The sequence below is a fragment of the Myiozetetes cayanensis genome, unplaced genomic scaffold (assembly GCF_022539395.1).
Source record: "Myiozetetes cayanensis isolate MyiCay16 unplaced genomic scaffold, myiCay2020 scf39, whole genome shotgun sequence".
Taxonomy (NCBI): domain Eukaryota; kingdom Metazoa; phylum Chordata; class Aves; order Passeriformes; family Tyrannidae; genus Myiozetetes; species Myiozetetes cayanensis.
Genome location: NW_026087620.1, coordinates 659,258 through 686,306, shown reverse-complemented (window position 1 = coordinate 686,306; position 27,049 = coordinate 659,258). Strand labels below are relative to the sequence as shown.

Sequence of the window (27,049 nt, the reverse complement as noted above, 5' to 3'; positions counted from 1 at the left end):
ACAAATGTAGGAGTACAGAGGGATAGTCCTGCACAGTAATACAGCAGATGTAGGGAGGACCATTAGATTGGAAGCTTCAGTGGTGGAAATGTTGCTGGGAAGAAAAAACACCAGTTAATCATATTTTAATTAAAAAAAAAAATCCTGATTTATTGTTACCCAAAAAATGCCAGTTACATTATTCCCAAGTGATTTTCATAGAAAGTACCGTAGCTAAAAGGTTTCTTGTAGAAGAAAAAGAGGGATTTTTATTCCACTTTATGTGGAGATGAGAGAGCCTGTAATCATCACCTCTCCAGTGATCTTTCATTTCAAAAGGCGTATTTTGATACATAGCAATCTGGTGGTTTTTAAGCTTTGGTGTAGAAAGTGTGCTAAGTTTCTATGAAAGTTGATCATATTTGGTACATAGGATGTAACCTCAGCTTCACATTCTAAAGAAAACTTATTTTTTTGATTCCTGAAGTTCAGAATTTATCTAGCAGTAGTTAATACCAAGGTTACAGTTGGGTTAATATTTTCCTTATTTTGATAATTTTTGATAGAATTTGAATTCCTTCAGATCTAATCTACTGCATAACCCTATCAAAATATTTTAATTTATTAATTTATTTATTAGTAAAATATTGTTGTGCATTTCTGTTGTAATTTAATGGATTTGGGGTTTTTTTTGCAAAGCCTGTGTTGTAAAACTCATGCATTAAATATGGCCAAAGTGTCTCAACTCTCCTACTTTTGAATTTGCGTGAGATCTGTCTGTAGTTCTTCACAGAGACAAACACTACAGGGGCCTTTCTGTGCAAACAGAAACATCTCTTGATTATTCCAGCACTTTCAGGTTTAAGGGCAGTTAAATATGTGAATGATAATTCAGTTTTCCTTAGATGAGGGAGAAAAGTGTCGGAGCAGAGGGGGCCCTGCTCTTGTCTAGCTCTGCCCTCGCTGTCTCCGTGTGCAGGGGCTTTGCAAAGCTGTGTCCGTCACTCATCTGCAGGGTGAGCAGGCACAGAGCCGGGAGGGTGCTCATTCCACGGGGAACAGAGTCAGGCTGTGGGATGTGTGGGAGCAGCAGTGTTTGGGATCCCTGCTCTGGACAGTCTGTGTCAGTGGGACTCAGTCAGGCTGTGGGATGTGTGGGAGCAGCAGTGTTTGGGATCCCTGCTCTGGACAGTCTGTGTCAGTGGGACTCAGTCAGGCTGTGGGATGTGTGGGAGCAGCAGTGTTTGGGATCCCTGCTCTGGACAGTCTGTGTCAGTGGGACTCAGGCTGTGGGCAGGGGTGTGTGGGAGCAGCAGCGTTTGGGATCCCTGCTCTGGACAGTCTGTGTCAGTGGGACTCAGTCAGGCTGTGGGGTGTGTGGGAGCAGCAGTGTTTGGGATCCCTGCTCTGGACAGTCTGTGTCAGTGGGACTCAGGCTGTGGGCAGGGGTGTGTGGGAGCAGCAGTGCTCCTCGCTGGGATCGCTGCTCTGTGTTCCCGGTGGGATAGCTGTTGTTGTTATGTGGAGAACCCTGTGGAGCTGAGCTGTGGTCGCTCAGGGGCTGGGGGTCGGGCCAGAGCAGGTTCCTTGGCGGTGTTTGGAGTCCCTGGAGCAGCTGGCAGTGGTTGCAGCCGGCAGAGGCAGCAGAGGTGCGAGGCTGCAGCTTTCTGCTGACGTTGGCCCAAGAATGAAGCGCGTCAGAGCCATCACCCTGGGTGCTGCAGAGCCGCTGAGCAGAGCAGGCTCTCACTGCTGCAGCGGTGCCCGTGGCAGGGATGGGTTCGGCTCACACAGGCACCCCCTCCTCACAGGTGTCCCAGCCCTGTGCAGTGACTGGGACTGCGGCACTGGTAATCAAGAGGTTACAAAAAGAGAGCCAGCTGATGTTGCAATCTAAGCACTGGCCCTGCAGTGGAAAGACTGTCCTTTGGCATGTTCACTAGTGCTATTTTTACCTATTCCAGTAAGATCTGCCCTTGTGATGTTGAATTACAGGACGGTACCTGCAGTAATTTTGTTTTACAGAAGTGCTGCATGCTCTGAAGAAAATTTTCATTAAAATTGTTGGGCAGATTGAGACTATAATTGTCTTTCATTGAAAATATTTTTTCTTCTGTCACCATAAATAATACTGCCCTGGGACTGCAGGAGATTCTTTCACTGTTGTGTGCATATTTTATGTCTGGCAGAGGGATTTTTTTTTAATGTTCCTTTGTATATTGATTGTCGTGTCTTTCTCAGCTTCTCATGTGGCGACTCTAAAAAGGCAATGTGGTTTTTAAAGGTGGGGATTAACAGTGTAGCCCAGGAATAAGTGTAGTAGGAGTTTTTTGTCACAACTTCTAAAGGGCCTGGCTGATTTTGATAAATTTTTAAGTTGATGGTTCCTTCACCCAGTGGGAAATCAGTGTGTTGTTTTCTGGGAATAGCCTTCCAGCACTACCAGTGACAAAGGGGTGCATTTACCAAAGTGTTTGCAATGAAAGGTACAGGAAACAGCAGGAGTGCTCAGAGTGTGACACTGGGGCTCAGCTGGGGAGGTGTCACATGCAGATGTCAGATGTATTAGGTACAGTGTTGTTCAGGTGTGTTTGCTCAAACCAGCAGCATCTGGTTCAAAAGTGACTTGGCAACCCTGGAGCACAAACCCCAGGCTTTTGTTGGGCCTGGTGTGCTCTTTGTTATTCAGGTGTGTGTTTGGAGCAGAAGGCAGGGTGTGACACGAGTGGGATCAGTGCTAACCTGGGTGGGTTCAGCACTCCCCTCCCAGCACACCTGCTGCTCTCGCTCCTCCTGCTGCTGCCCAGTGCAGCTCAGGTGGAAATGCTGCAAACAGGCCAGCTCCTCCAGACCACACTCAGTTCTGCTCCCTTGGCTTTGCCATTGTCTTTGCTGAACAATTGTCTGTCTTGGGTTTGGCTCTCACATCTGCAGTAACAGCCGGTGTTTTTGACAGCTCTTTCACTTAGATCCTCCTTGATGCCATTTCTATTAACAGATGTCCTTACTGATTTTTTTGTCACGTGTCTCATCTGTCAAGTATGATGTGATTTGTCCTCCCTCACGACTGTTGCTTTGGTTGCAGGTAAAAACACTGTATCTGCTGCTTCCTTATCCCATCACACTTGTTTTATGCTGTACCCTCTCTTCTTGATTGGTGTATGAGATTCTTTTCTCTTCTGTCTGATTTTACAGTAAAAAATACTTTGGCTTCTCATTCTGTAAACTCTGTACCCTTCCCCATCAAGTTTTTATCTTCTTTTTCATACACCATTATCTGTCACACTGACTGGATTCAGTGGCTTCTCTTGTATTCAGTTACAACTGAAGATCTCACAATTCCTTCCTCCCTTCTTTGCAGTCTCCCTGGTTTTCTTTGGCCACGATGGAAATCATACCCACACCATTTTGTGTGTCACATTCCAAAATGCTGCAGAGAGGTGCACGAGGTGGGAAGCAGGACAAATGCCCAGTTCAGACTGGAGGTTGTTTTTAATGTTTCAATGGCCAGGTGGCTCAAGGTGAAGGTCCCAAAGCATTCTTCTGCTTTCTTGTTAGCCTTTGGGAGTTTGCTGTCAGGGGAAGATCAGTGCAGCTTGGTTTATTCTTTTGATTTTTCCCCACCTGCTCTGTGCAGAAGGGAGGGTACTTGTAACCAAAGGTGAGCTACAGTATAAGCTGTCCTGTTGATGTTTTTGTTACCTGTGCTCTCTTTCATTTCATACAAAGGCAGATGTGAGAGAGGTGGTACTGCTCTCACAGTAGTGCTTAGTGCCCCAGAGAGCCTTCAGAGGCTCAGCTGCTTTCTGCTCTTGGTTGGTTTGCATCCAAGGTGTCCATGTCTGTGAGTCAGCAGAGTGTTTGTGTGAGTGAGGAACTGCTGGGGGAGAAGACAGTTTTCAACTCCATCTTTACTTTGGTTACTTTTGAGCTTAAAGGATCTTTGCAGTGCTCTGGAATGGGAATGATGTTCTATTGGACTGGGTGGCCTCTGCTTGTCCTGCAGTCCGGCCTTGGCCGTGGTGTCTGATTGAAATGGGGAGAAATGCTGAGAACTGACAACTCTGACATCGGGAGGGTGATCATTTAACTGTTGTTGATGTAATTCACAAAGGGGCTTCTTTGTTATTAATTTGATCTGTAGTTTGTTAAAATAGTAAATCTCTTCTGTTTTTGTGTTACCTTCCACAGATGATGTGCTTCATCCTTTTGTCATAGGACTTCATTCACTTAAAGGAAAACTGAAGGTATAAATAACTTTCTCTTGTTGTATCCCCCTTCCTCCTTATCTTGCCCCATTATTTATCCTGAGGTGCCTGGACCTTTCCTGGGGGCAGGGAAACTCAGCCAAGCTCTGTGCTTGTATTCTTGCACTGCTGCTAAAATTTGCTTTTTGTTTTTTTTTTTTTTTTTAAAATACCACAACATGGCTATGGAACCTACAGTTGTTTCAGTGTTTGCTTTATCAGAAGTGTATATTTAACCTCAGCTCTTACTTTAGTCGGTCTCCAGGGATATTTACTTTGCAGGGGAAAAGCCCTTGGTTTAGAACTTTAGATCTTGATGTTTGCCTGTCTTCTCCAAACAGCATTTGCCTTTGCACACAACTGCAGCTCTGGTGGGAATAACCCAGACCTAATGGACATTGTGTCTGTGATGCTATCTTAGAACTCTATCTGCGAGGCAGAAAGGCTGTTCTGGCACTTTGTTAAATAAATAAAAGCCCACCCAAAGCAGAACTGGAGTTCCATGGATGTATTTAGTAAGATAATGTAAGATTGAGTTAAAATGGAGCAGAGTATCTTTTCGAAGACTCTCAAGACATAGTAATTTAGTAAATATTTGACGTAGTCTAAGTAAGTTTGCTTGTGTACAGTCTTTAATTTTTAGGCACATTCCATTTTTATTTGCCATTTTATACAGGTTTCTTTGCAAATACAGGTGGATAGAAACCAATAAAATAAAGTTATTAGAGCTGTCCAGGCAGTTTGTAGTTAAAATACTCAAGTAGTACCGTGTTAGATTTAGTTCTTATTGCAGAGAGATGCGTTCACCTGCTCTCAGGTGCACTTTATTTTAAAATGTAAGGGAAAATCATTTATTTTATCTTCTCAGGAAGCTATCTCAAGGCTTTTTCAAACTTTTCTTGATGATCTTGCCCTTCTGCTCTGTTCTCCTCTCATCCATTGTTCCCATGCCCAGGCTCTTGGAATCCCAGCATTGACCTCCTCGTGGCACTGCTGGTTCTGGCCCAGAGCCCACATTGAATAAACTGAATTTATTAGCTCAGAGCTGCCTTGGCCCAGCTGATCCCTGCCTGCTGTGCTGCCTGTGCAGCTCAGCTGGCACTGGCTGTGTTTTGCAGCGTGTTCCACGAGCAGGGAGCTGTGGAGCTGTGCCCTGCAGTGATTGCCAGCTGAGCTGAGCTTGTGGGGAGCTCTCAGGGCTGCTCCTCATTTACTGCCCAGCTGAGGGAGGGCAGGGCCAGGAATTCTTCGTGCTGAGGTTCTCAGTGGCTTGGTCAGCCCTGAGAACTCGTGTGGGAAGGGCATTTGGGGGATTGCTGACATTTGAGGAACTTTGTCGTCTTGGCTGGAAAGTGGACGAGTTCCAGGCAACTGCAAACACAGTTTGGGGCTTTCAGCCTTGAAACAAGTGGAGCATGAGCAAGGTCGGAATGCAGATGGCACGGGACTGGGAGTGCATGTGCAGTGATGGAGACACAGGACCAGAAAGGCTTGTCCAAAGTGTGTGCTCTGTGGAAAGACAGAACACTCACAACCCCACCTCTGTAGTGCTTGCAAGAGCTACCTTTGGAAATCTTTCTTTGAAGGAAGATTTTAACATGGGGAAGAAACAAAAAGTCCAAGAGTGTCAAATAATGTGATTCTGATAGATCAGATCCACGAAAGCAGTGCTCAGGATGCTTTTTGTTTCTAGCAATGTGTTTGAATTTATGAAATTAATAAAGGAGAATGTTTGCAGTATCACTTCAGTGTTAATAGCCTTCATGTTAAGGGCACATCAGATAAAAATTTACAAAATATTATATAAAGAAGAAGCAGAGGTTTTACTCTGGGACAAAGAGTTCTGGTGCTTTGTTAGCAAAACTTCTGCAAGATTTATGTGCAACATTGGTGTACTTTCCTTGCTTGCTTTTTCCTTTTAAAGGTGTTCCTGTGGCAGTTTTATACACTTTGTGAATATATATAATCTCAGCACCCGTACTTAACCACAGTTTAAAAACATTCTGATTGCTTGGAAAAACCTGTGGCATTTTTATTTTTACCTGGGATTGGTTTGTTGCTTTGGGAAAGGGAAGGATTTGGATTCTGCATCTCTCTTTTAAACACAAGGGTGTTCAGTGCTCCTGTTTCTCTAATGTTCTTACTGTGTGTAAATAGTGACTAAGAGGGGAATGGTTGTGAGAAATAAAGAAAAAGATGAGCAAAATACTTCCAAGATCAGAACAGCTGAGGCTGAAGTTATATATGTTTCTGTACTGGTTGGTTTTGTTCTGTTTTGAGTTTGTTTTTTTCCCTGAACACTAACATTTCCTCCAGTTAATTTTTAATTTCTGTCAGTTGTGCTAGGGAGGAGTTTACTTTTTGGCATCCATCTCCTAAAATGAAGGACACACAGGGGAAAAACACCAACCTTGGAGATGTAGGAGAGATGGGCTTGGGTTGTTAAACTGATCCCAACTCGTGCCCTGCATGTTAACATGGATCACAGCTTTATTTATTAATATAGGAACGTGTCTATGTTTATCTTCTACTGCTCTGAAAAGCTACTTTAAAAAAAGATACTGCTCTGTTTCATGATAGATCTTTGTTTGGTGTGGGTTTCTGTTTGTCCCCAGACAAGGGGTCACCCAAGCAATATGAAATCCCTCAATAATTACTCTATGGGAGGAGAAAAGGCCACAGTTAAATGTGTGTCAGAAAAGAAAACATGGCTTATAAGCAACTTTCAAAGCTTATATTTACTGACAGAAATGTTAAGTTTGAAATGGATTCTGGGCTGTGTTCTTTGTAGATGTATTTCATGAAATATGACTTAATTAAATGTGACTGTTAATTGGGTGGATAAAAATGGCAGCACGTGTGTGTGTTGGAACTGTTCTTACATTGCTGGGAAAACTTTTGGTGTTTGTTTCAGAATAAAAAGAAAGGGCAGGTACCTAAGAGAGGAGTTGAGCTCTGTATCCTGGGAACTTCCAAGTTTGGCATTTCTTAGGGAGGGAGGGAGACTGAAATTGTTAGCAGTGCAGACTAAACACTTTTCCTGGTCATGGAAAATGTGAAAGTGACTGAAAGTACCTTCTGAATGTGATGAGTGACGAGTGCGTGGAGTGGGCTGAGGGACTGATCTCCAGGAATTTGTTTCTGTCAGATGTGCACGTTCCACAACCCTTCTGTGCATTTGATTATTCAAAGAATTAATTATCAGGATCTGGAATTACCCAGAAAGCACTAATGAAAAGTACCATCTTGGTCGCAGCGTGCTGTATTCCTGTAGGACTGGGAGGAAAATATGACCTCATTTCTCTGCTCAGACTGAACATGTAATGTGAAACCGCTCAGGATCAGCTTCCTGCAGTGCTGCATCTGCAGCAGGACTCACACACTGCACTATCTTCACATGCTCTTGGAATGCTGCAGTTGCAGTTTGCAGCTGTGGACAGGCTGGTTGAAGTCATTGTCATGGAAGTGAGGAGCTGCAGGGAGAAAAGTTGGAAAAGTTTTAGAAAGATGCAGGAAAACATTCAGGTGGCATTGGATTATTTATTTGAGCCTGGCATAAACATAAGTGTTATACCTGGTAATGATTATGTTTCAGAAACATGCTGGCAACTCGTTTAAAGGAAGGAAACATAGTTTTTCTGGAACAGACAAACTAAGAATAATATATTTATAAAGGCATCATTGTAAAATCTTTCCTTGTTTAAGTGAAATTTCTCTCTAAAACATATCACACAGCTTTTCACTGGTGTGGATCGTGGCGGATTTGGAATAAATGAATGTAGTTTCACTAAAAATGCCTTTAATCAATGACTGCCTGGAGCAAAATACCCAGAGTAAATGGAGGAGTGGATGCCAGGGCATGGGTTCCTGGGCTCGGAAAAGTGAGCTGTGCTCTACCCAGGAATTCTCTGCTAAGGTGGACTCAGACCTGTGTCCTGTGGCACAGACCGTTGTGTCCTGCAGTTGTGCTTGGTTCAGTGTTCAGTGAACCACCTAGAATGGTGTGTGAATGTGCAATGTTCTGTTGTGTCATTAAATGTTATTTTCTAGTCAGCTTGGTACCAAACTTACCTTTTGTCAGAGCACAGGTTTGAGTTTCTTGGTACTTCCTGTTGTGTCAGGAATTTTTCAGGCAGTGTTGGCAGCAGGTCAGGATGTTAAATAGGCTGTAACATTGAGGTGGTGTCACCTGCATCAGCACTGAAATCAAGAGGGATTTGATGACTGTCCTGCCAGTCCTAATCTCAACTTCCCAACTTGGTCTCCTCTTATTTTGGCACGTGTATTACGGGGAGGGGTGAAAGCAAGAAGCTTCCATAGGGGGTAAGTTGAGAGAAGGAAGGGGGCTGAGCTGGCTGGGTTTCACCTTTCCCCTCTTACCTGGCAGTTTCTCTCCACTCAGGTTTATTGCTGCCATCTACCTGGCTGCTCCTTTAGCTGCCATGTGCACTGTGTGGGTGTTGTAACTGTACATAACTTTATTCACCTTTCTGATGCCTGACAGTAGGGCAGTGCTTATGGACTGGGAGATGCTGTCCTTGCAGTTGCTTATGTGTGGTGAACTTGGGTTGGGTTCCTCGATTTTATCTGCCCTTTTTATTCAGAATGTCTCTGTCTTGCTGTTCATTGTTCCCTCTTTACAAGACTGTTGTCATGTGCCACAGATTTAAAAATTCAAAGAAATCCCAGGTGCCTGAATTGTGTTAGATTTCAGTGGGATATTGAGTTTTACTTACATTTAAAGGTCTTGGGCCTTTTCACAACTGGAGCTGCTCAGCTGATGGGGTGGGTGCAGGAGTGACGAGGTTGGCAGGAGGATGTGTTTGCTGTCACTGTACACCTTGTGAGTGAAAGATGTTCAGGAGCTGACCCAAAGATCCTGTGAGGGGGCAGGCCCAGGGCTCTGCTGCAGAGTTTGCATGTGATGGGGGGCCTTGTGGGAACCACACCTTTCTCTGGAAGCTTGTGTTGTGTTCCCTTGCCAGCTGCTGGGCAGACCTGGGGGACTGCCCACGAAGTGGATTGGACTTGGCACTAGTGGAGATCTTTTTTATCCAAGAATTCCACTGTTTTACCTCTTCAGTTGTAGCAAACACCTTAGTGTTTTCTCTGACATAAACATGAGCTGGAGGGTTCCAGTAATGTGCAATTAAAGAGGTGCAGGACCATGGAAAGAGGCTGGAATAGCTCGTGGTGGGTGTTAGTGAGGAGTGTTGGCTACTGGATTAGGTTGTTAGTGAGTGCAGGAAACGCTGCAGGTCTTCCAGCCAAGTCTTACCTGGACCGTGAGGGGATTGAATTAGGGTTGCTTGGAAGACCCTGATTTTGGCATGTCCTGATTGATTTGCTTTTTGGCTTCACAGTTCTATTACGACTTTCTGATCCCCTTTCCTAGAGGTGATCAGGAGTGTGGGTGGTGTGTGCAGCCACTGGAGATGACTTTGGAAGCAGCTACTGCCATGGGGAAGGTGTGCAGATGCACTGCACAGTCCTGGCATTGCTCTCCCAGGTGTTTGTAGAGGCTGCAGTTCTGTGGAGGACATAAATTACTGTGCCCTTTTCAGTGGTTATTTTTTAATTGTACTTTTCAACCTTTGGTAATAAATCTGACTACTTGTAAGTCTGGAAAGGAGGACAGACTTTCTTTTCACTTAGTTTTGAATAAGATACCTTTGGAGTACAATTTGGAGTTTGAGCTGTGTCGCAGTTGTGATGGCTGGGAGAAAAAATGTACAATGACACCTTTATCTTTGTCTGTGTGTGTGCTGAAAATGTACTGTGTGCTGATTTGGGAGTGTGCAGGGGCTTGGTTGTGTCCTTGCACTGGGAGAGGTTTATAGAATCCCAGAATGGTTTGGGTTGGAAGGATCTTAAAGCCCATCCCATTCCACCCCCTGCCATGGGCAGGGACACCTTCCACCAGCCCAGGTTGCTCCAAGCCCCATCCAGCCTGGCCTTGGACACTTCCAGGGATCCAGGGGCAGCCACAGCTTCTCTGGGCAACCTGTGCCAGGGCCTGCCCACCCTCACAGCCAGGAATTCCTTCCTAATATCCCATCTCTCCCTGCCCTCTGGCAGTGGGAAGGCATTCCTCTTGTCCTGTCCCTCCAGACCCTTGTAAATAGTTTCTTTCCATCTTCCCTGCAGGCTCCTTCAGGTCCTGGAAGGCCACAATGAGGTCTTCCCAGAGCCTTTTCCGTGCTGAACAATCCCAATCTCAGCCTTTGTTGATGCTGAAATGTAACTGAGCACAGTGTGTGTGAGGGCTGAGATGGTTTTTATGCTGTTCCATACTGTGTAAGTTGTGACAGTATTAAAAAAAGGAAAAAATGTTGTTGAAGTTCTCAGATGCTTTCAGAAAAGCTGAGGTTTGTTGTCTCAGGAAGACAAAGTCCCAAAGGATGTTGTCGTTTTCCCTGACTCTCCCAATTTTTGTTCCCTAGACCACACCCATGGAGCACATTCAGGGAGCTTGGAAGACCATCAGCAATGGCTTTGGACTCAAGGATTCTGTGTTTGATGGCCCCAACTGTATTTCCCCCACCATAGTGCAGCAGTTTGGTTACCAGCGCCGAGCCTCTGATGATGGCAAAATATCCGACACCTCCAAAACCAGCAACACCATCCGCGTGTTCCTGCCCAACAAGCAGCGCACCGTGGTGAGTGTGTCTGCCTGCAGCACTGCCTGAACACACTGCTGACACTGCTGGGGCTCAGGCTGTCAGCAGCTGGTTCATTCTAGGGGACATGTTTTGAAAGCATTGTATCTGTAGAGAATCAGCCGGGTTGGAAAGGACCTCTGAGATCATCAAGTCCAACCCTTGATCCACAACCACCACAGTTACCAGACCATGGCACTGATGCCACATCCAGTCTCATCTTAAACACTTCCAGGGATGGAGAATCCACCCCCTCCCTGGGCAGCCCCTTCCAATGCCTGATTACCCTCCCTGTAAAGAATTTCTTCCTAATATCCAGTCTAACCCTCCCCTGGCACAGCTTAAGACCATGCCCTCTTGTCTTACTGAGAGCTGCCTGGGAGAGGAGACCAACCCCCACCTGGCTCCCCCCTCCTGTCAGGAGTTGCAGAGAGTGCTGAGGTCTCCCCTGAGCCTCCTCCTCTCCAGGCTCAACAACCCCAGCTCCCTCAGCCTCTCCTCACAGCACTTGTGCTCCAGTCCCTTCCCCAGCCTTGTTGCTCTTGTCTGGGATGTTCAGAACCTGTATTTCTCTGCCTCAGTGCTGTGAATTTTCCAGTGTGCACAAGCTGCATACTCTACTTACATAAATCCCATTAAAAAGCAGTCGTTGGCTGGCCCAAAGAGCGGTGTCTGTAGGACAGTCACTTCTGTCACCGTTTTCCTCACTTGGATACCCACAGTCAAATGTGGTGGTTAAAGCTGAAGTGAAACTTCTTGGGGGAGCACTTCTGCTCAGTTTCTTGGAGCTGAGAATACTAATAATAGTCTTACACAAAGTTCCCTGAAGTCTAAATCAAGCCTTTGTCTGTACTTCAGGTAACTCCATTTGTCTCCATTTTTTATTTACTTCTCTGGGCTTGTACCTACCTGTATAAAATCCCCTTTGATAGAAACTTAGGGGTTGTAAGAAACCAAGGAGTTCATGAAATGGCTTCAAAACTTCTTTGCAGGGGTACACAATAGGTGGGGATGTGGCAGCAGATGTGCTGGCCTGGCAGGTTGGCTTCATGTGCAGTGAGTTAAGTTGGAAGGCACAGCACTTTGTGGTTACATCATACAAGTAATTTTTGCTTATCTGTTTGTCCAAAGTAAACAACTGTGTGGTTTTACTGGAATTTCTAAAGAAAATGAGGAAAAAATGGCCTTCCACTGCTGGAAAAGCTTAAAGAAGTTGTGCAGTCCCTGAGTAAAGGTTTTGTTGGCTTTGTTTGCCGTTGGTCACAGGTGAATGTGCGAAATGGGATGACCCTGCACGACTGCCTGATGAAGGCACTGAAAGTGAGAGGCCTGCAGCCAGAATGCTGTGCAGTGTTTCGACTTCCTGAGACAAAAGGGTAAGAGGGGAACTTCTCAGCAGGAGAATGTGAAAATCCTGGGTGTGGCACAGCAACAGCAATGCTCTTCTCTGTGGCTGCTTCCTTTGAAAAGCACGGGTTGGTTGTGAACTCTTCCATGGTGCTTTTGTTACCCTCCTCTGGGGATACTCCTTCAACTTCCAGGGTATTAACAGTTCTAGTTTGGTTTAGAGCTAAATATCGAAAATACTGAAAATGGAGGGATTTACTCAAGTGCTTGGAAGGTCTCACTGAGGCTTTGGTTATACTCTGGATGAAGTGATGCCTTCATATTTGAGATGCCTTTCACTGCTGCATATGTAGTTGGTAAACTTCAGTGCTGGTGATTCTTAGCCAGCTTAACTGGACATCTCTGTGTGCTCAGTTTAGAGGCTCTGATTCCTGTACAACTTTCCAATGTTTGGATTTAAATCTCACTTTAGATATTCCCTGTTTTTTTGTAGGACTGGGGATGCTGCTATTAAATACCAAATGATTGTTTTACAAGCTGAGGGAGTGAAGGTATCTCATGGAGTTAATACACTTAACTTCACTTGTGAGGCTTGGGCTTAATGCTCCTGGAAGGCTCAGTCCCGAGGCAGGAATTTGGGGGGTTACATCTCTGTGGAACTCAGGCCATTCTGGCGTCACCAGTAACTTCAGTGCCGAAGCACTTTCATGTCACTGAGTCACTGAGTTTGTAATTTCTCGTGTTTTGTTTGCAGGGGTATTTCTGGGACTCCATTCAGGCTTCCAGGTGTCTCATTTGAAATAACACATCCATATAAAAATGTCTTTCATGTTAAAAACGAGCAGAGGGAGCGGTGACCTGCTGCGTGGTCAGAGCTGCTCCTCGTGATGTCAGCGAAGGGCACTGGGATGGAGCTCCTGCAGGAGGCTGGCCATGCTCTGTGTGGTGTTTTTCAGTTCACTCAGGAAAACTCACACAGCACAGGTGGTTGGTTGGGCCAGACTTTTTATCTCCTGAGGAATTTTGTGTCCTGTGTTTTGTCTTTCAGCAAAAAGGTGCGTTTGGATTGGAACACGGACGCTGCCTCCTTGATTGGAGAGGAGCTGCAGGTGGACTTCCTTGATCATGTGCCACTCACTACACACAACTTTGTAAGCTTTATTTTATATTTGTAAGCTGTATTTTGATGTAAATTGTATCAGTTGAACCACGTGCTCAGTCCAAGAATGTTTTGGGCATTAGACAGCTTTTGGCTTCTTAAACACAGGGATTTTCAGAAGTGATGATTGATTCCTTCACCCCTACTCCCCACAAATTACACTGGCTAAGTATCAATCTGCATTGAAATGCCAGAATTGTGTTTATTTCATTAGTGATTCCTGGGTGGCAGAGGCTCTGAAAGCTCACATTATGCATACTCTTCAAAGGTCTGATGATTACCATTTTTATTTTATATAAATACATAGTTATGTAACTGTTGTATTAAGATATTGTGTCTTTGAAGTCCAGAACTGTGAGATAATTTGCATTTTCAGTCTCTGGCTCATCAGTCAAAAAAGGCTGGATAAGTTCAGGACATTTACTGGACTGATGGTATTTGTACTGGATACACAGGGAGCCTTAATCCTGCAGGTCATGGCAGTGCTCTGCCAGCTGATGCTGCCTGGGAGTTTGACAGAGTGGCTTTTTGGGGATGAAAGGCTTTAGTCTCCTTCTCAAAAATGGATTATTTATTCAATAATAAATAAATAAGGTTTTGTGTTTTAAGGTTTGTTGTATATGTGTGGGTTTTGTCTTTCTAATTATTTTTTTACAAAGAGATAATGCCCAACTCCTCCATTATCATCTTCTTCATGGGAAGGAACTCCATTCCTCTGTTTTAACCTTTTTGTTGTTTAGTTCCAGAAATACATTGTGCTAAGTGGCAAACCTGCAGGATTGTCATTTACAGCCATTAGAAAGGTTAGGATTGATTTACAAAACCTGAAAGTGGCATCATTTCTACTTGACGTTTTTAGAAAACTACAAAAAAAAATCATCTGCAGTTGGTCACCAGAAAATGAATATTTTTTGCAAGATCTGGAAGAAACTCAAACTTCAAGATTTCCTCCCCAGTGTGTTCTGGAGGAAGAAACCCTTTGGCTCATTTTACTTTTTTTTTGTGTTGTAGAAGCTTCAAGAGAAACTTGTGGGCTGCCATTTAAAAGAGTAGAAATTCCTTAAGCTATTTTATTTCCTAAGGAATTTGTTTCTCATGCAAGGGATATTGGTTAGTCATAAATATGCACCAGGGCTTTTGACTAATAAAAATACTAACGAGGTGGTCCTTACAGTCAGATCCTCCTTCACCTCCCTGGTGTTACCAAAAGCAAACAAAAACCCCCAGTTCTTGACCCACCGAGCTCTGTCACCTTACTGGGCAAAAAAATTGCTGTGGCATTGGACAGAACACTTTGTTTCTTTGTTTTGTAAACAAAACCCTGAGTGTTTCTCACTTCCAGGTTTCCAACCGGACTGGGAATCTCTGCAGGCATATTCAGGTTTGGTTTCAGTGCAGCAGCAGTCTGGGGGCACTGATAACAACAGCACAGACTCTGCAGACCCCAGTGGGGTTAATGAGAAGTCTGCAGTCAGCTGAATGACCTGGTGTATTTTCCAGGCTCGGAAGACCTTCCTGAAGTTGGCCTTCTGTGACATCTGCCAGAAGTTCCTGCTCAACGGCTTCCGCTGCCAGACCTGCGGCTACAAATTCCACGAGCACTGCAGCACCAAGGTCCCGACCATGTGTGTGGACTGGAGCAACATCAGGCAGCTCTTGTAAGGACTGTTTGTTGTTAGTGGCAGCAGTTTCTCTGTAGCAGACGAGCTTGTTTGTCTCTCTTATCGTGGTGATATGTTTGGATGGTTGGGAAGTGGATCAGTATCCAGGCTTGTGCATTGATTTCATGAAACAGCCAGCAATGATTGTCTGTTCCCAGGGAAAGAAGGCCGTTTACATTCAAGGCATTTTACTCTGGCACTGGATTTTAATATTCTGGGGCGAGCAAACAAATACCCTGAATGACCCTCTGTTTGAACAGTGATAGCAATTCCTCACATAACACTTTTGTTAGGAATGAAAAAGGCCATGATTCGGTTGGTTTTTAGTGTGCAGAACTACCCCAACTTCTGACACTCTGTTGAAAACATACAGGATGATGAAAGAACAGATGAAGGATAATACTTCCTAGTATTGCTTAAAAAAAGTGGAAAATCATTGTTAGAAGTCCTTTCATGCAGAAGTGCTAAAACCTGGAATGGTTCTTGTGTCTTAGTGATTGTATTTTTTTGTAACTGAACTTGCTCCTACAGTTATGCATTTCCTCACACTGACTAGTGGTTAGAGTGGAGGATGACTCTGGGTTCAAAGGAACTTGAAAAATGTGGGTCAAATACCCTTTCAGGAAAATCTGAAGTTTAGAAGGAACACATGGATGTTGTTTTTGGAAATCTGCAGGCACAGGTTTTAGTTGTACCACACACGGGGAAAACATGATGCAAAACCAGGAATGTGTTCACCAAGTGAATTATGCTTCAGAGAAACAGCCCTTTAAAATCTGAGCTTTCAAGAGCATTGTACAGGAGGTAGTGTAGCAGTTGAAGTTGTAATTGTTTTTGTTGATATTTCAGATTGTTCCCAAATTCAAATATCAGTGACAGTGGTGTCCCTGCACTACCTCCCTTGACAATGAGGCGGATGCGGGAGTCTGTCTCCCGGCTACCTGTTAGGTAAGATAGCATTGCCTGTCATTTCTGCTTTGGGAAACCCTCTTGTTCCAAAACAAACAGTCCAAGCCAACAGAAGAGCCCCAACTCCTCAAGAGCAGAAGGCTGGGATGAATGTGCAGGGTGGCAACACCACTTCATTCACAGATGATGTGCAGTGCCCTTTCTTGTTCTTGAATTTGAGCAGACCGTTGATTTGAGATTTTATGTTTTTAATTTTCTGCCTTAAAATTTGAAGGAAGGGCTTTTGGAGGCCTTTGTTTTTCTGCCTAAGAAAATTCAAGGCTCCCCTTTGGTATTTTTGTGAATGGATTTAATTTTATCTGATCAGGCAGTACGGTGTAATCAAGGGTTTGTGTTGTGCTGGATGATTTGCATACATTAAAATAACGCTGTGATGTTGTGATGACAGATAGGAGTTTAAAGAGAGAACACTGAGAACTCAAAATTGCTCCTCTTCAAGAAAATTCTGATACCTCAAGAGAACATTCTTGTAATTTTAAATGCTAAAATAAAACATGCATTCCTTTCCAAGGGGCCTGTCTCCTGATCCTAACTTGTGCCTGTATTCTTTTCCTTGGAATTCTAGAGGCTGAAGAGGGCAGGCCAGCTTTTGTTTTTTCTGCACCCCTTTGAAAAGTCTTGGCCTATTCAGGAATGAGGCACAGAGCACGTAGCTGACTTGTAAATGGTTCTATGTATTTCTTTATTTATTTTAGTGGGAACTGCATCAGAACTGATCTTTGCCATCTCCTTCTATTTCCACTGTTGTTAAACAATGACTTACTAACTTGATAGATGATTTTAAGGTTTTTTGGGAAGACTGGCTGATTTCAGTTAAGATACATGCATGTTTTGGGATAAATATGGTTTGAGGGACCTTAGCTGTGATTTATGACTTTTTGTGGAACTGGATTTTAGTGTTGGCCTCCTTTTAACTGGTGTTGAGTTTCATGACTTCCTTGCTGGCTGTTCTGAGCAAAGCATTGAACAGTCTTGCAAACCTTGACGAATTCAGGGCTTAGCTCTGAAGCTGTGCATTTGACAGGCTTGAAATGAGCTGTTTGTTTAGATTTCACAGCCCTGAATTCATCTGTCAGAGCCAGTATTTTGTCAGCATATTAAATGTAATTTGATGGGGATTGAGGGGAACTGTGGCAAAATTTGTTATGGCAGAAACAGTCTTATGTTAAACACACTTGTGTTTGTATGTGAGCTGACAAGAACTTCCAGTTTTTTCAGTTTATTTCCTAAGTTAAAGTGGTAATGATTCAGCTGACCAGACAGTTTAGTTGGTGTGGGAGTCCCAACCTTTTCTCTCTTTGGAATTCTGTGTATGTTGCTTTTGGACAGGTTACATTGTTTTTCAGTGTTTTTCAATTGCTAGAGGGGAAAAAAAATAACCACAACTTGCCCTTTCTCTCGCTCTCTCCTCAGTTCCCAGCACAGGTATTCTACACCTCATGCCTTCACATTCAACACCTCCCACCCTTCCTCTGAGGGCTCTCTGTCCCAAAGACAGCGCTCCACCTCCACACCAAATGTCCACATGGTCAGCACTACAATGCCTGTAGACAGCAGGATAATTGAGGTAATCCTGGCACAAAGTTAACCTAAAACTCAGACTGGCCATCTAATAGCCACTGGTTGGGTTTTCTTCTTTGCTTTCTGTCATTTGCTTTACTGTTTGCCTTAGTTGGCTGAGTGATGTACAACGTAGGTGACACATTTGCATAGAAAGTTAGTAATTCATTCTTGCAGTCTATCAACTTTGCTGAACCAATAGGCAGATTTTTGGTGTATGTCAAGATGTGCTGGGGCTTAACAATTGAGTTGTCCAGATCTGAAGAGAAAATAAGCTCAACTTCGCTGCAGAAATGCCTGTTGGGCATGTCTAAAAGTGTTCTTTCAAACTTAAAAGTCTGGGTTTGATGTGGGTTTGGTGTTTGTTTTAGGTCAGACTACAGGTGATGTCAATCTGGGTGTAGTTCTTGGGCTTGGAATACTCAAGTCAAAGCCTACTGGTGATATGTTTTGTGTTCTCCCTGTAGGATAACAGTGATTCTGGGTTTGTGGGCTGAAGCCAGCTTATCTGAGGGTACTTCTGCTGTTACCTGCTTTCAAGCACCTCTTTCTTTTATTTTCCTACCTTGCCTGGCAGTAGTGAGGGACAGCTCTTAGAAGTCAGGCCTGAAGTGGCTGGGGTTTAGTTAAATTCTGTTTTGTGCTCCCCCTGACAGACTGAGGGAGGGGTGAGCAGGAAAGGCTGGCGGGAGTGCTGGGCTGCAGGGCCTCACAGAGCACTGTTTGTTGGTGTCTTCCTTTGGAGTAGTTCAAACACTCTTCAGGCCAGGCAAAAGCCTTTGCCTGCTGAGTTCAGGTGCATCTTCAGCTGCTGGTTCACAGCCTGCTGTGGCACGTGGAGCCTGCACAGTCCTGGGGCCCTTTGGGAGGAGGGACAGGCCCTGCAGCCCCAGGAGGTGTTTGTGCTTGGAAGCTTTGTGGCCCTTCCTCTGGGCTTTCCTTAGGATCACCACCTTCTTCAGAGCTTGAGAGCTCTGCTGACCCTCTGTGATGGCACCAAACATCGTGGAGCACTCAGAGATGAATTACCTTTGCGGAGGGATGAGACTTCAAGCAGACATTGCTTTCTTTATTCCTTACCAGAGCAGGAAAGACAGAAGTGCTTTCTGTTCTGGCTCTTCGCATTGTCATAGGGCTTGACCCTTGTTGTGTCCTAAGGGCTTTTCCAAAAGGCTTTAAAAGAGTCCCAGAGCAATGCAGAAAAAAGGAAGTAGAGACCTTTTAGTATGTCAGGAGAAAGACCACCTTAACAAAGTGGTTTAGCAGAGACAGGTACCAGTGAACTTCTGGTTTGAGCAGGAATACCTATTGGAAAATTTTACTGCACTTACTTACCATTTATCAACCAAATTAGGTTGCTTTTTCTTTCATTTAGCATAACATTTTTAATTTTTTTTTTGTACTTGCTCTGTTCTTTTCTCTTACCTCTTACCACGTTGGCCTAGAATAACAGCCTGAATGCTTCTCCCAGCTCCTGGTGCAGACGGTTTTGTTTGAGGGGAAGAGTAGGTATTTTCTTGGTGCCTTTTGTTTTCTTGTGATTAACAGGATTGCTGTAACTTGTGAGCCATGGCAGTGTCCACGTGAAGTGTGTAATCTGCAGTTGACTGGGTGGAAACCTTTGTGGCATGTTTGTACCTAAATACTGGGGACACTAATGGGAAGAGCTGCATTTCTGTGGAGCTGAGTGGGCTCAGAGCACTCTGAGCTGCAGCAGCCTTGGCTCAGAGAGGCACTTGGTCACACAGCCCTGAAAGCAGAACCTGCTCAAACACATCTCTTGGGTGGCTTTTTCCTTCTGGAAACTATTTTTAGGGAGTATAACCGTACAGAGCCCTGAGAGTGAGGGCATGTACTGTTTTTATTTCACATCAAAGTAAAGTTGACAGACTACAGCACTGTGAATGGTGTTATTTGTGTTGGGAGAACAACTCTAAGAAAGTAGGTTTGGTTTATTTGCTGTTGGATTCATAAGCAAAGAAGAAAATATTCAAATCAGGGTTGAAGTTCAAAATACTTTTTAAAATATACATAAGTATGAGGACAATTGAAAATTCATGAGTTATCCTTTGCCAGCTTAATTTAAAGCAGTTACGTTCTCAGGCTGATGTGCAAAACCCAGCACTTGTTAATCATTCAGGTGCTGAGAGGGTTTTACTGTCCTTCAAATGGACAAAAGTAATAATTGCAAGAGTTCATTGATAGTTTATGGAGATTTTAATCCACTCAGGTGGTGAGTGCAGGAATACTGTACATGGTCAAGCCTGGGAGAATGCAACTAATGGGCTAAAATGATGCATTTCATAAATGAAGCTTTGCTAAGGATAATCTTAATTTGAAACTGTACAGTGGAATGTAGGCTTGTTCTGTCCTTCTGTGAAATCTTACATTTATTATTTTACTAACTAGTTAGTTTGAATTGCCTTCTCTTAACTCTGACAGTATTTAACATTTCTGTAGTGCATGTTCTTGCTTTGTACTTACACAGTCCCTGGATATTTTACCTTTCCTGTATGTTCTTTGGGATAATCCCTATAGCAGGTGAGAAAAGCTGTGCAGTGCTGTTTGTCAGAGCTTAGTTTCCCCTGTGCATGGCTGTAGAGTTGTGTTGTGCCTGTGGCATGAGGTGAGAGCTGTCACCCTGTCCCAGCAGTGCCCTGTGCCACCCCTGCTGTCCAGTGCCAGGCTGCCCTGGGGGGAGATGTCCTGCAAACCAGGAGGGCTTGTGTGAGGGCACCACATGGAGCCTTTTTCTGGGGGTTGAAATAGTAGAGATACTTCAAAATGGATATTGAGTTAGAATATTTTAGGCTTTTTTTTTTTTTTTTTTAAGTTTTTCTACTTGTTCCCCCAGCCCTATTTGGGAACTTGTCCCCTGCAGAGACAGGCCATGCCAGGAGCTGTCCCAGCCCTCAGACACGAGCATGTCCCAGTGCAGGGGGGAATGCAGACAGCACTGATGGTGTTCTTCTTGTTCTGTGTCTTTTTTTTTTTTCCCCACTTTTCTTTCCTTTTTTGGTAGTAATACCCTTTAATATGCTGTGAGTCTTTTCATGTGCTGTAAGAATTCACCAATTGCATGGGTTTAGCACATAGGATTGGTGTAACCAGGAAATCACCCATCTTTTGGAGGGGGTTGGCCAATATTGCACTCAGCAAAACTGCCAGAACCAATTTCAGCACCATTCCTGCTTGTTCCTTGGTGTGCTCTCTGATATTTATTAACTCCATTCTCCATCTTCCCTGTTTTAGGATGCAATTCGAAGCCATAGTGAATCAGGTATGCTTTCAAAAACTAAATAATATCTAATATTACTTTGATTGTTTATTTTCTTGTTCATAAATTATTTTTCTTCTATTTCTGTGTTTCAGCCTCACCCTCTGCTCTGTCTGGAAGTCCTAACAATATGAGCCCAACTGGCTGGTCCCAGCCTAAAACCCCAGTCCCAGCCCAAAGAGAGAGAGCTGCTGGATCTAATACACAGGAAAAGAACAAAATTGTAAGGGTGCTAATATTTGTGTTAATAAAAAAAAAAAAAAAAAGTTAAATTAGGCTGGGAGTAGGGGTGTGTTGAGATAAATTTCTGCTCTTAAAAGGCATTAAAAACTGTGGTAGTGTTGGATTGGTCTGCACTGTGTTTGCAGTAGCAATATAATTTGAACTAATTTGGGAACCATCACACTATTGCCTTGGGTTATAAATACTCAGAACAAAGTGTTCTGCTTTGAGAATGGATTTCAGACAGGAGTGTGAAATTGTTTTGCAGTGCAGATTCAAGGATTACCTTTTAAATCTTTAGAGGCTGCATCTTTCTTATTGGTTTTGGTGTGTTTAAGGTCAGCCTTATCATCACTATTATCAACGTGTTGCCAGAGCTCCCAGAGAAAGTGGATATTAATTTCATTTTCACAGGAAGTTAGTCACAATGTCCCAGGGAGAAACAGCTTTAACAAAATGCAGGTTTTCCCTCAAAGGTTTGATTTAAACTTAGATGATGGAGGGGAAGAAAGAATAGTTAGAATAATAATTATTAGTATTTCTTTCAAAATGCAAGTACAGTTGCTTAGTGGGACTCAACAGCTGTTACTCACTTGGACATGTGAAAATTCCACTCTCATCTTTTTGTTTTATTCCATTTAAATGCATAAAGAGTTCCAGAATTTCAGCATTGTCATTTTGAAGAAGCCAGTAAGGTTCTTAGACATTTCAGATGGCTTTAAATAGTTGATTGTAAAACATTTGATCTTCTTCAGATCTAGGATTAGGGTTTAAGTTTCTAGGGCAGAATTTGGGACAACTTCTTAAGCAGTTCAGGCCATCCAAGAAAGTGGATGAGGAGAAAAAGCAGAGTCCAAACTGCAGGACAAAACCCTCAAGGTTTCAGGTCACATTTTTTTGTGTGTATATATAATATATCAGATTGAAAAGTAAAAACCATGTCAATTCTTGTTCCAGAGGCCTCGTGGGCAGAGAGATTCCAGTTATTACTGGGAAATAGAAGCCAGTGAAGTGATGCTTTCCACCAGGATAGGCTCGGGTTCCTTTGGGACAGTTTACAAAGGCAAATGGCACGGTGAGTTCTGGGCCTGTCACCATCTCACAGCATTGCTGTGCTGGGACAGCATTCCTGACACTGGGAATTTAATGTGCTCTGTGCTCTTCTGCCACCACAGTGCTGGGTGAGAAACAGGAGCTTCCTTACTTTAGCAGCACTGAAATTGAAGGCAGAGAACAGACATTAATCAGACATTTCTGTCATTCATGATTTCTCTACTGCTCTTGGATAGAAGATTTATCCCTCCCCTTCCTAAATGGAGCAGTATCCAAATTTAGAAAGTTGGCTTTTTAGATGAAGTTTTGTTAGAAAGGTTATGTGGATATATACATACAAACATTTTAATATTTAAAGTTAATTGTAAAAATGCTGAAGCTGGATAGCAGAGTGTTGACTTACATGCAAATTAGTAGAGGTGTATTTTGCACAAATTAGGAATTTTAATTACACTGCATATTAACATTATTTTGGAGAGGAGAAAAAAAAAAAAGCTACCTTTTTAGTAACTTTTGTGGTCAATGTATTTTCAGGGGATGTAGCAGTGAAGATACTAAAGGTTGTAGACCCGACCCCAGAGCAGTTCCAGGCTTTCAGAAATGAAGTGGCTGTGCTGAGGTGAGTTGGAGTTTCACTGCTAAACTGCTTTATGCCAAGGCTCAGCATTTGATTCCCACCCCTCCTGTAAGCCTTTTGCCCAGTGTTCTGTGTTGATAGACACAAAAAGCAGATCCCCAGAGCAAAATGAGAACCTTTGTGTTGATGATTCTGTTGCTGTGGAGCTGTGAGACAATCCCAGCTCAGAGTCCCTCGGTGTTCTCTGCTGCTGCTGCAAGGTTTGTGTTCCCCTCAGTAGTGCCACACCCACAACTGTGTGGGAAAAGGTGAGGATTAATAAACTCTGCCGTAATTCTCACCAGCAGAGGACTTGAACTCCAACTCGATACTTTCAAAACTGCAACATAAGACTTTTTTTTAATGCTTAAACATATGCTTTGATCTGAGAGCTTTCTGCTTTCCAATACTGGGGTTTTTTAGTGTTCGAGTAACTCTCTGTGATGTTCCTCCTGAAAGTGAACTCTTTAGATGCCTAAAAACCATCTTCTCATCTGATAATTCCTTCACAGTCTATAGGGACCCTTTAGTTTCCTCTTGGCATTCATTTTTCTCTCTAGTTGTCACTTTTGCACAGCTTTCAGGATGATTCTCTTATTCCAGTAACCACTTCTGATACCACTTGAAAACATGAATGTTGGTTATTGATTTCAAAACACTTGAATCCTCCTGACACCTTTTCCTTAAACGTTGATTTTACATTGCTTCTGTGGAACTAAAAGGGAGTATTTTAACTAACATTTTAACAAAAAAACCCCAACTGATTTTATTAAAAACCAAACAAATTGGCAACTGTGGCATATTTTTATTATTTGTAAAATCAAACTTTAGTCACATATCCAGCTTGGAAAAATTTTGCAGGAAACTCACGTTTTTGGCCTCCAAAGCTGAAATACATCCCTTCGGGCAGGACTCCATTTGTGCAGGCCTTGGAACACGTGTTCTGTGCAGCCCCTGATTTCCCTGTGTGCTCCTCCCTGCAGGAAGACTCGGCACGTGAACATCCTGCTCTTCATGGGCTACATGACCAAGGACAACCTGGCCATCGTGACGCAGTGGTGCGAGGGCAGCAGTCTGTACAAACACCTGCACGTCCAGGAGACCAAGTTCCAGATGTTCCAGCTCATCGACATCGCCCGGCAGACGGCGCAGGGCATGGAGTGAGTGGCGTGGGCAGTCCTGGCCTCGGCCTGGAGGGTGTTTGCCTTGCCCTGCCCACACCCTGACGTGGGCACTCACTGGGCTGAGACAGCAGCTGAACCTCAGTTCAGTCGTTGGTCCCTGGGGATCCTTCAGATCACAGCCTCATGGAATGGTTTGGGTGGGAAGGGACCTTAAAGCCCACCCATTCCACCCCCTGCCCTGGGCAGGGACACCTTCCACCAGCCCAGGCTGCTGCAAGCCCTGTCCAGCCTGGCCTTGGACACTCCCAGGGCTGGGGCAGCCACAGCTTGTCTGGGCAACCTGTGCCAGGGCCTGCCCACCCTCCCAGGGAAGGATTCCTTCCCAGTATCCCATCCAACCCTGCCCTCTGGCAGTGGGAAGCCGTTCCCCTTGTCCTGTCACTGCCCATGTGAATCCCCCTCCCTCCTTTTTATAGGCCCCCTTCGGGTCCTGGAAGGACCAGTGAGGTGTTCCCAGAGCCTTCCCTTCTGCAGACTGAACAAACCCAGCTCAGTTCACCTCACTTATCAGTCACCTCTTGTGTATTTTATCTTGTACAGCTTGAGGTTGTTACAACACACTAAGTAAGATCCTGTTCTAAATATAGAATTAAGGGGTTTTTTCCTTCCCTGTGTTACTGTAACATTGCAGTATTTGACAACCACTAATTTATCCTGCTGGTAGTTCTGTGGGATGAGGGGGTGGCTGTTCCTACTCTGCAGCTCCAGGACTCGCTGAGATACATTCTGGAAGCATTTTGCAGATGTTTGAGTTGATTGAGGCCCCAACTCACTGCTCTGCCAGCACTTGTTCTGCTGCTGGGAGCACACAGGGGCTGTCAGTGCTCATCCATTCTGTGGGGCAGGACCCAGGTTTCCAGTCAGACCCCCAGGAAACTGGGGCATGTAAATGAAGAGGGTTTGTGAGCAGTCCCCTCAGCACAGGGCACAGATTTCATGCACAGGGAGACAGCCCCAGTGCTGCAGGGTCAGTGTAAGGGGTGCCATCTCTGTTCCTGAGGTCCTTGCACAGTCAGTGATGCCCAGGGCATTGTTCAGAGTCACCTGCTGGTGACCAAAGTACCCCCATCTGTCCATGGACCAGAGGTGTGAGAGGTGGGTGAGTGTGCCATGACCTGGCCTGGGGTGAATGGAAGGGCTGTTTGTGAGCAGCCTTGGGAATGACACTGCTCTGCTTTTTCCTTCACAGCTATTTACATGCAAAGAACATCATCCACAGAGACATGAAATCCAATAGTATCCTTTCTGAACGGTCCTGCCTTCAGTGGGAGGGACTTACTGGGGATGGAGCTTTTGGGGGGTTGAAATAGCTGTGTCATAAATACATATATGTGATAAATATTTAGAACACCTCACATGACTGGCAGAAATGAAGCCAAAAATCTGACTTTCAACTCAAGAGAAGGCAACCTTTTACCACTGTATTTTGTGCAAAAATACAGATTGAGCAGTGCATGTGGAGTAAAAATGTTGTGAACTGCCATCTTTTGCCTTTGAAGGTGCCTGCTTTTGGAATTGCCAGGAACAGCAGGAATTGTGACTTCCTTCCATATAATGTGAACAGGATGTTTTGAAAATGTCATCATAAAAAAAAGAATCCAAGTTCAGTAGTTCCATAATGGGGATTCCCATTTTCAGTTAAACCAGAAATAGAGTCATGTCAGTGTATGGGAAGTCAGGAGTTTGTGATTCCTGATAATGATTTTTGTCAAATAAATCAGCTCTGCTTCTGACAGGGAAATGAGGAGTCAGTCATGTTTATATTTCTGATCATCTCTTTGAGCTCAAAACATTCCTAACTGAAATTGTTAAACGATACTTTAAAATAACCCCAACAAAGGAAGTACTGGCTATCAGTCCTAACAGGCAGATCTGTTAAGGACATAATTACAGAATATTTCCAGTTGAAATAGTTACACTGTGGTTAAATGTCAGGAGATCTGCCAGAGAGCTTTATGTAAATAGATATATTTTTATAGTTACTTCTACTTGTAGTTGGTGTAGGGGTTTCTTTGAGTTGTGAGACCTCTGTGCTGTTCCCGTTCAGTATTGCAGTACTTGCAGGCAGTGATGGCAATCAGCATTGTTGATTTCTGCCCTAACCCACCATAAACAGAGAGGTACAAATAATGCTGACACATCTGGTCTTGTTTAGTCCTAAATGTTAACTCTGTAAACATGGATGCCATAAAATTGCTGTTGCTGTGTCGAAGACAGAGCTCGCAGCAGGGTAAATAGAATAATCAGCAATGTTCTTGGACAGTGGCTTGTGTTTGTGATCACCAGACACTTTGTAGCCGTGTCAGGAAATGCAGCATTGTGTCCTCAGGCGTTTGCAGGGTTTCTTTAACCAGTCCTCAGATATCTTTCTCCACGAAGGCCTGACAGTGAAGATTGGGGACTTCGGGCTGGCGACGGTGAAGTCGCGCTGGAGCGGATCCCAGCAGGTGGAGCAGCCCACGGGCTCCATCCTGTGGATGGTGAGCACGCCCTGCCCTGCTCAGCCCCTGCCTGGGGGCTCTTGTGTTCTGCCAGTTGAACACAATTTGCCCCCTAAAGCTCAGTGCTGTTAGTGCTGTGGAGACTCTGCTGGCACTGTGAGTTCAGATTGAAGCGTGAAGTGCTGGAGTGTTCGCTGTGCAAAGGGACACCTGAGGCTTCTGCTCTGGAGGGCTGGAGTTGTGCGAATGCCTGGGGCTGTCACTGTGTCAGGAAGTGTCCACTAAAGACATGAGGATGCTTGGCCAGGGTTAATTTGTGCTTGGTAAAATGCACCCAACACCTGAAACCGAGTTACAAGAGCAGAAATGGTTTCTTCTTTTAAAAACTCGTTACAAAAAGTCACATTTTTTTACAGCTTTCTGTAAAATGATTTAAAACTAACTTACCCAGTGGATACCTGAAACAGATCTTGTGGAAAGAAGCTCCGTATTTGTTCTTTGCTGGTTTTTTTTTTTCATTTTAATAATTTGTAGCCCTTTTTTGCTGAACTGTCATCACATAGAAGGGGGAGGTTGTTTCAATTTCCTTGCAAGTTGCTCCGATCCCCTGTTGGGGTTTTCTTGTGCTGTTGTACTTGAGTAATTCTCAGTAATTCTGGGGGGCTTCAGTAGGGG

At 44.1% G+C, this 27,049-nt stretch overlaps 1 protein-coding gene across 6 annotated transcripts in view; it reads left to right on the top strand.

Moving 5' to 3' along the window:
* RAF1 (Raf-1 proto-oncogene, serine/threonine kinase) overlaps positions 1-27,049 on the top strand; it is a 36,276-nt gene that overhangs the window by 5,220 nt on the left and 4,007 nt on the right. For 3 of the 6 annotated variants that reach the window (XM_050328262.1, XM_050328263.1, XM_050328261.1), the window contains exons 2-15: positions 4,171-4,226; positions 10,670-10,885; positions 12,152-12,261; positions 13,281-13,383; positions 14,892-15,049; positions 15,902-16,000; positions 17,435-17,588; positions 20,834-20,861; positions 20,954-21,081; positions 22,038-22,155; positions 22,668-22,752; positions 23,733-23,909; positions 25,123-25,169; positions 26,295-26,413. In XM_050328262.1, coding sequence (XP_050184219.1) covers positions 4,171-4,226; positions 10,670-10,885; positions 12,152-12,261; positions 13,281-13,383; positions 14,892-15,049; positions 15,902-16,000; positions 17,435-17,588; positions 20,834-20,861; positions 20,954-21,081; positions 22,038-22,155; positions 22,668-22,752; positions 23,733-23,909; positions 25,123-25,169; positions 26,295-26,413 — 1,598 coding nt within the window. Of the gene's footprint in view, positions 1-4,170; positions 4,227-10,669; positions 10,886-12,151; positions 12,262-13,280; positions 13,384-14,891; positions 15,050-15,901; positions 16,001-17,434; positions 17,589-19,026; positions 19,087-20,833; positions 20,862-20,953; positions 21,082-22,037; positions 22,156-22,667; positions 22,753-23,732; positions 23,910-25,122; positions 25,170-26,294; positions 26,414-27,049 lie in introns of all 6 variants that reach the window. The other 3 variants (XM_050328267.1, XM_050328264.1, XM_050328266.1) reach the window with 3 other exon arrangements.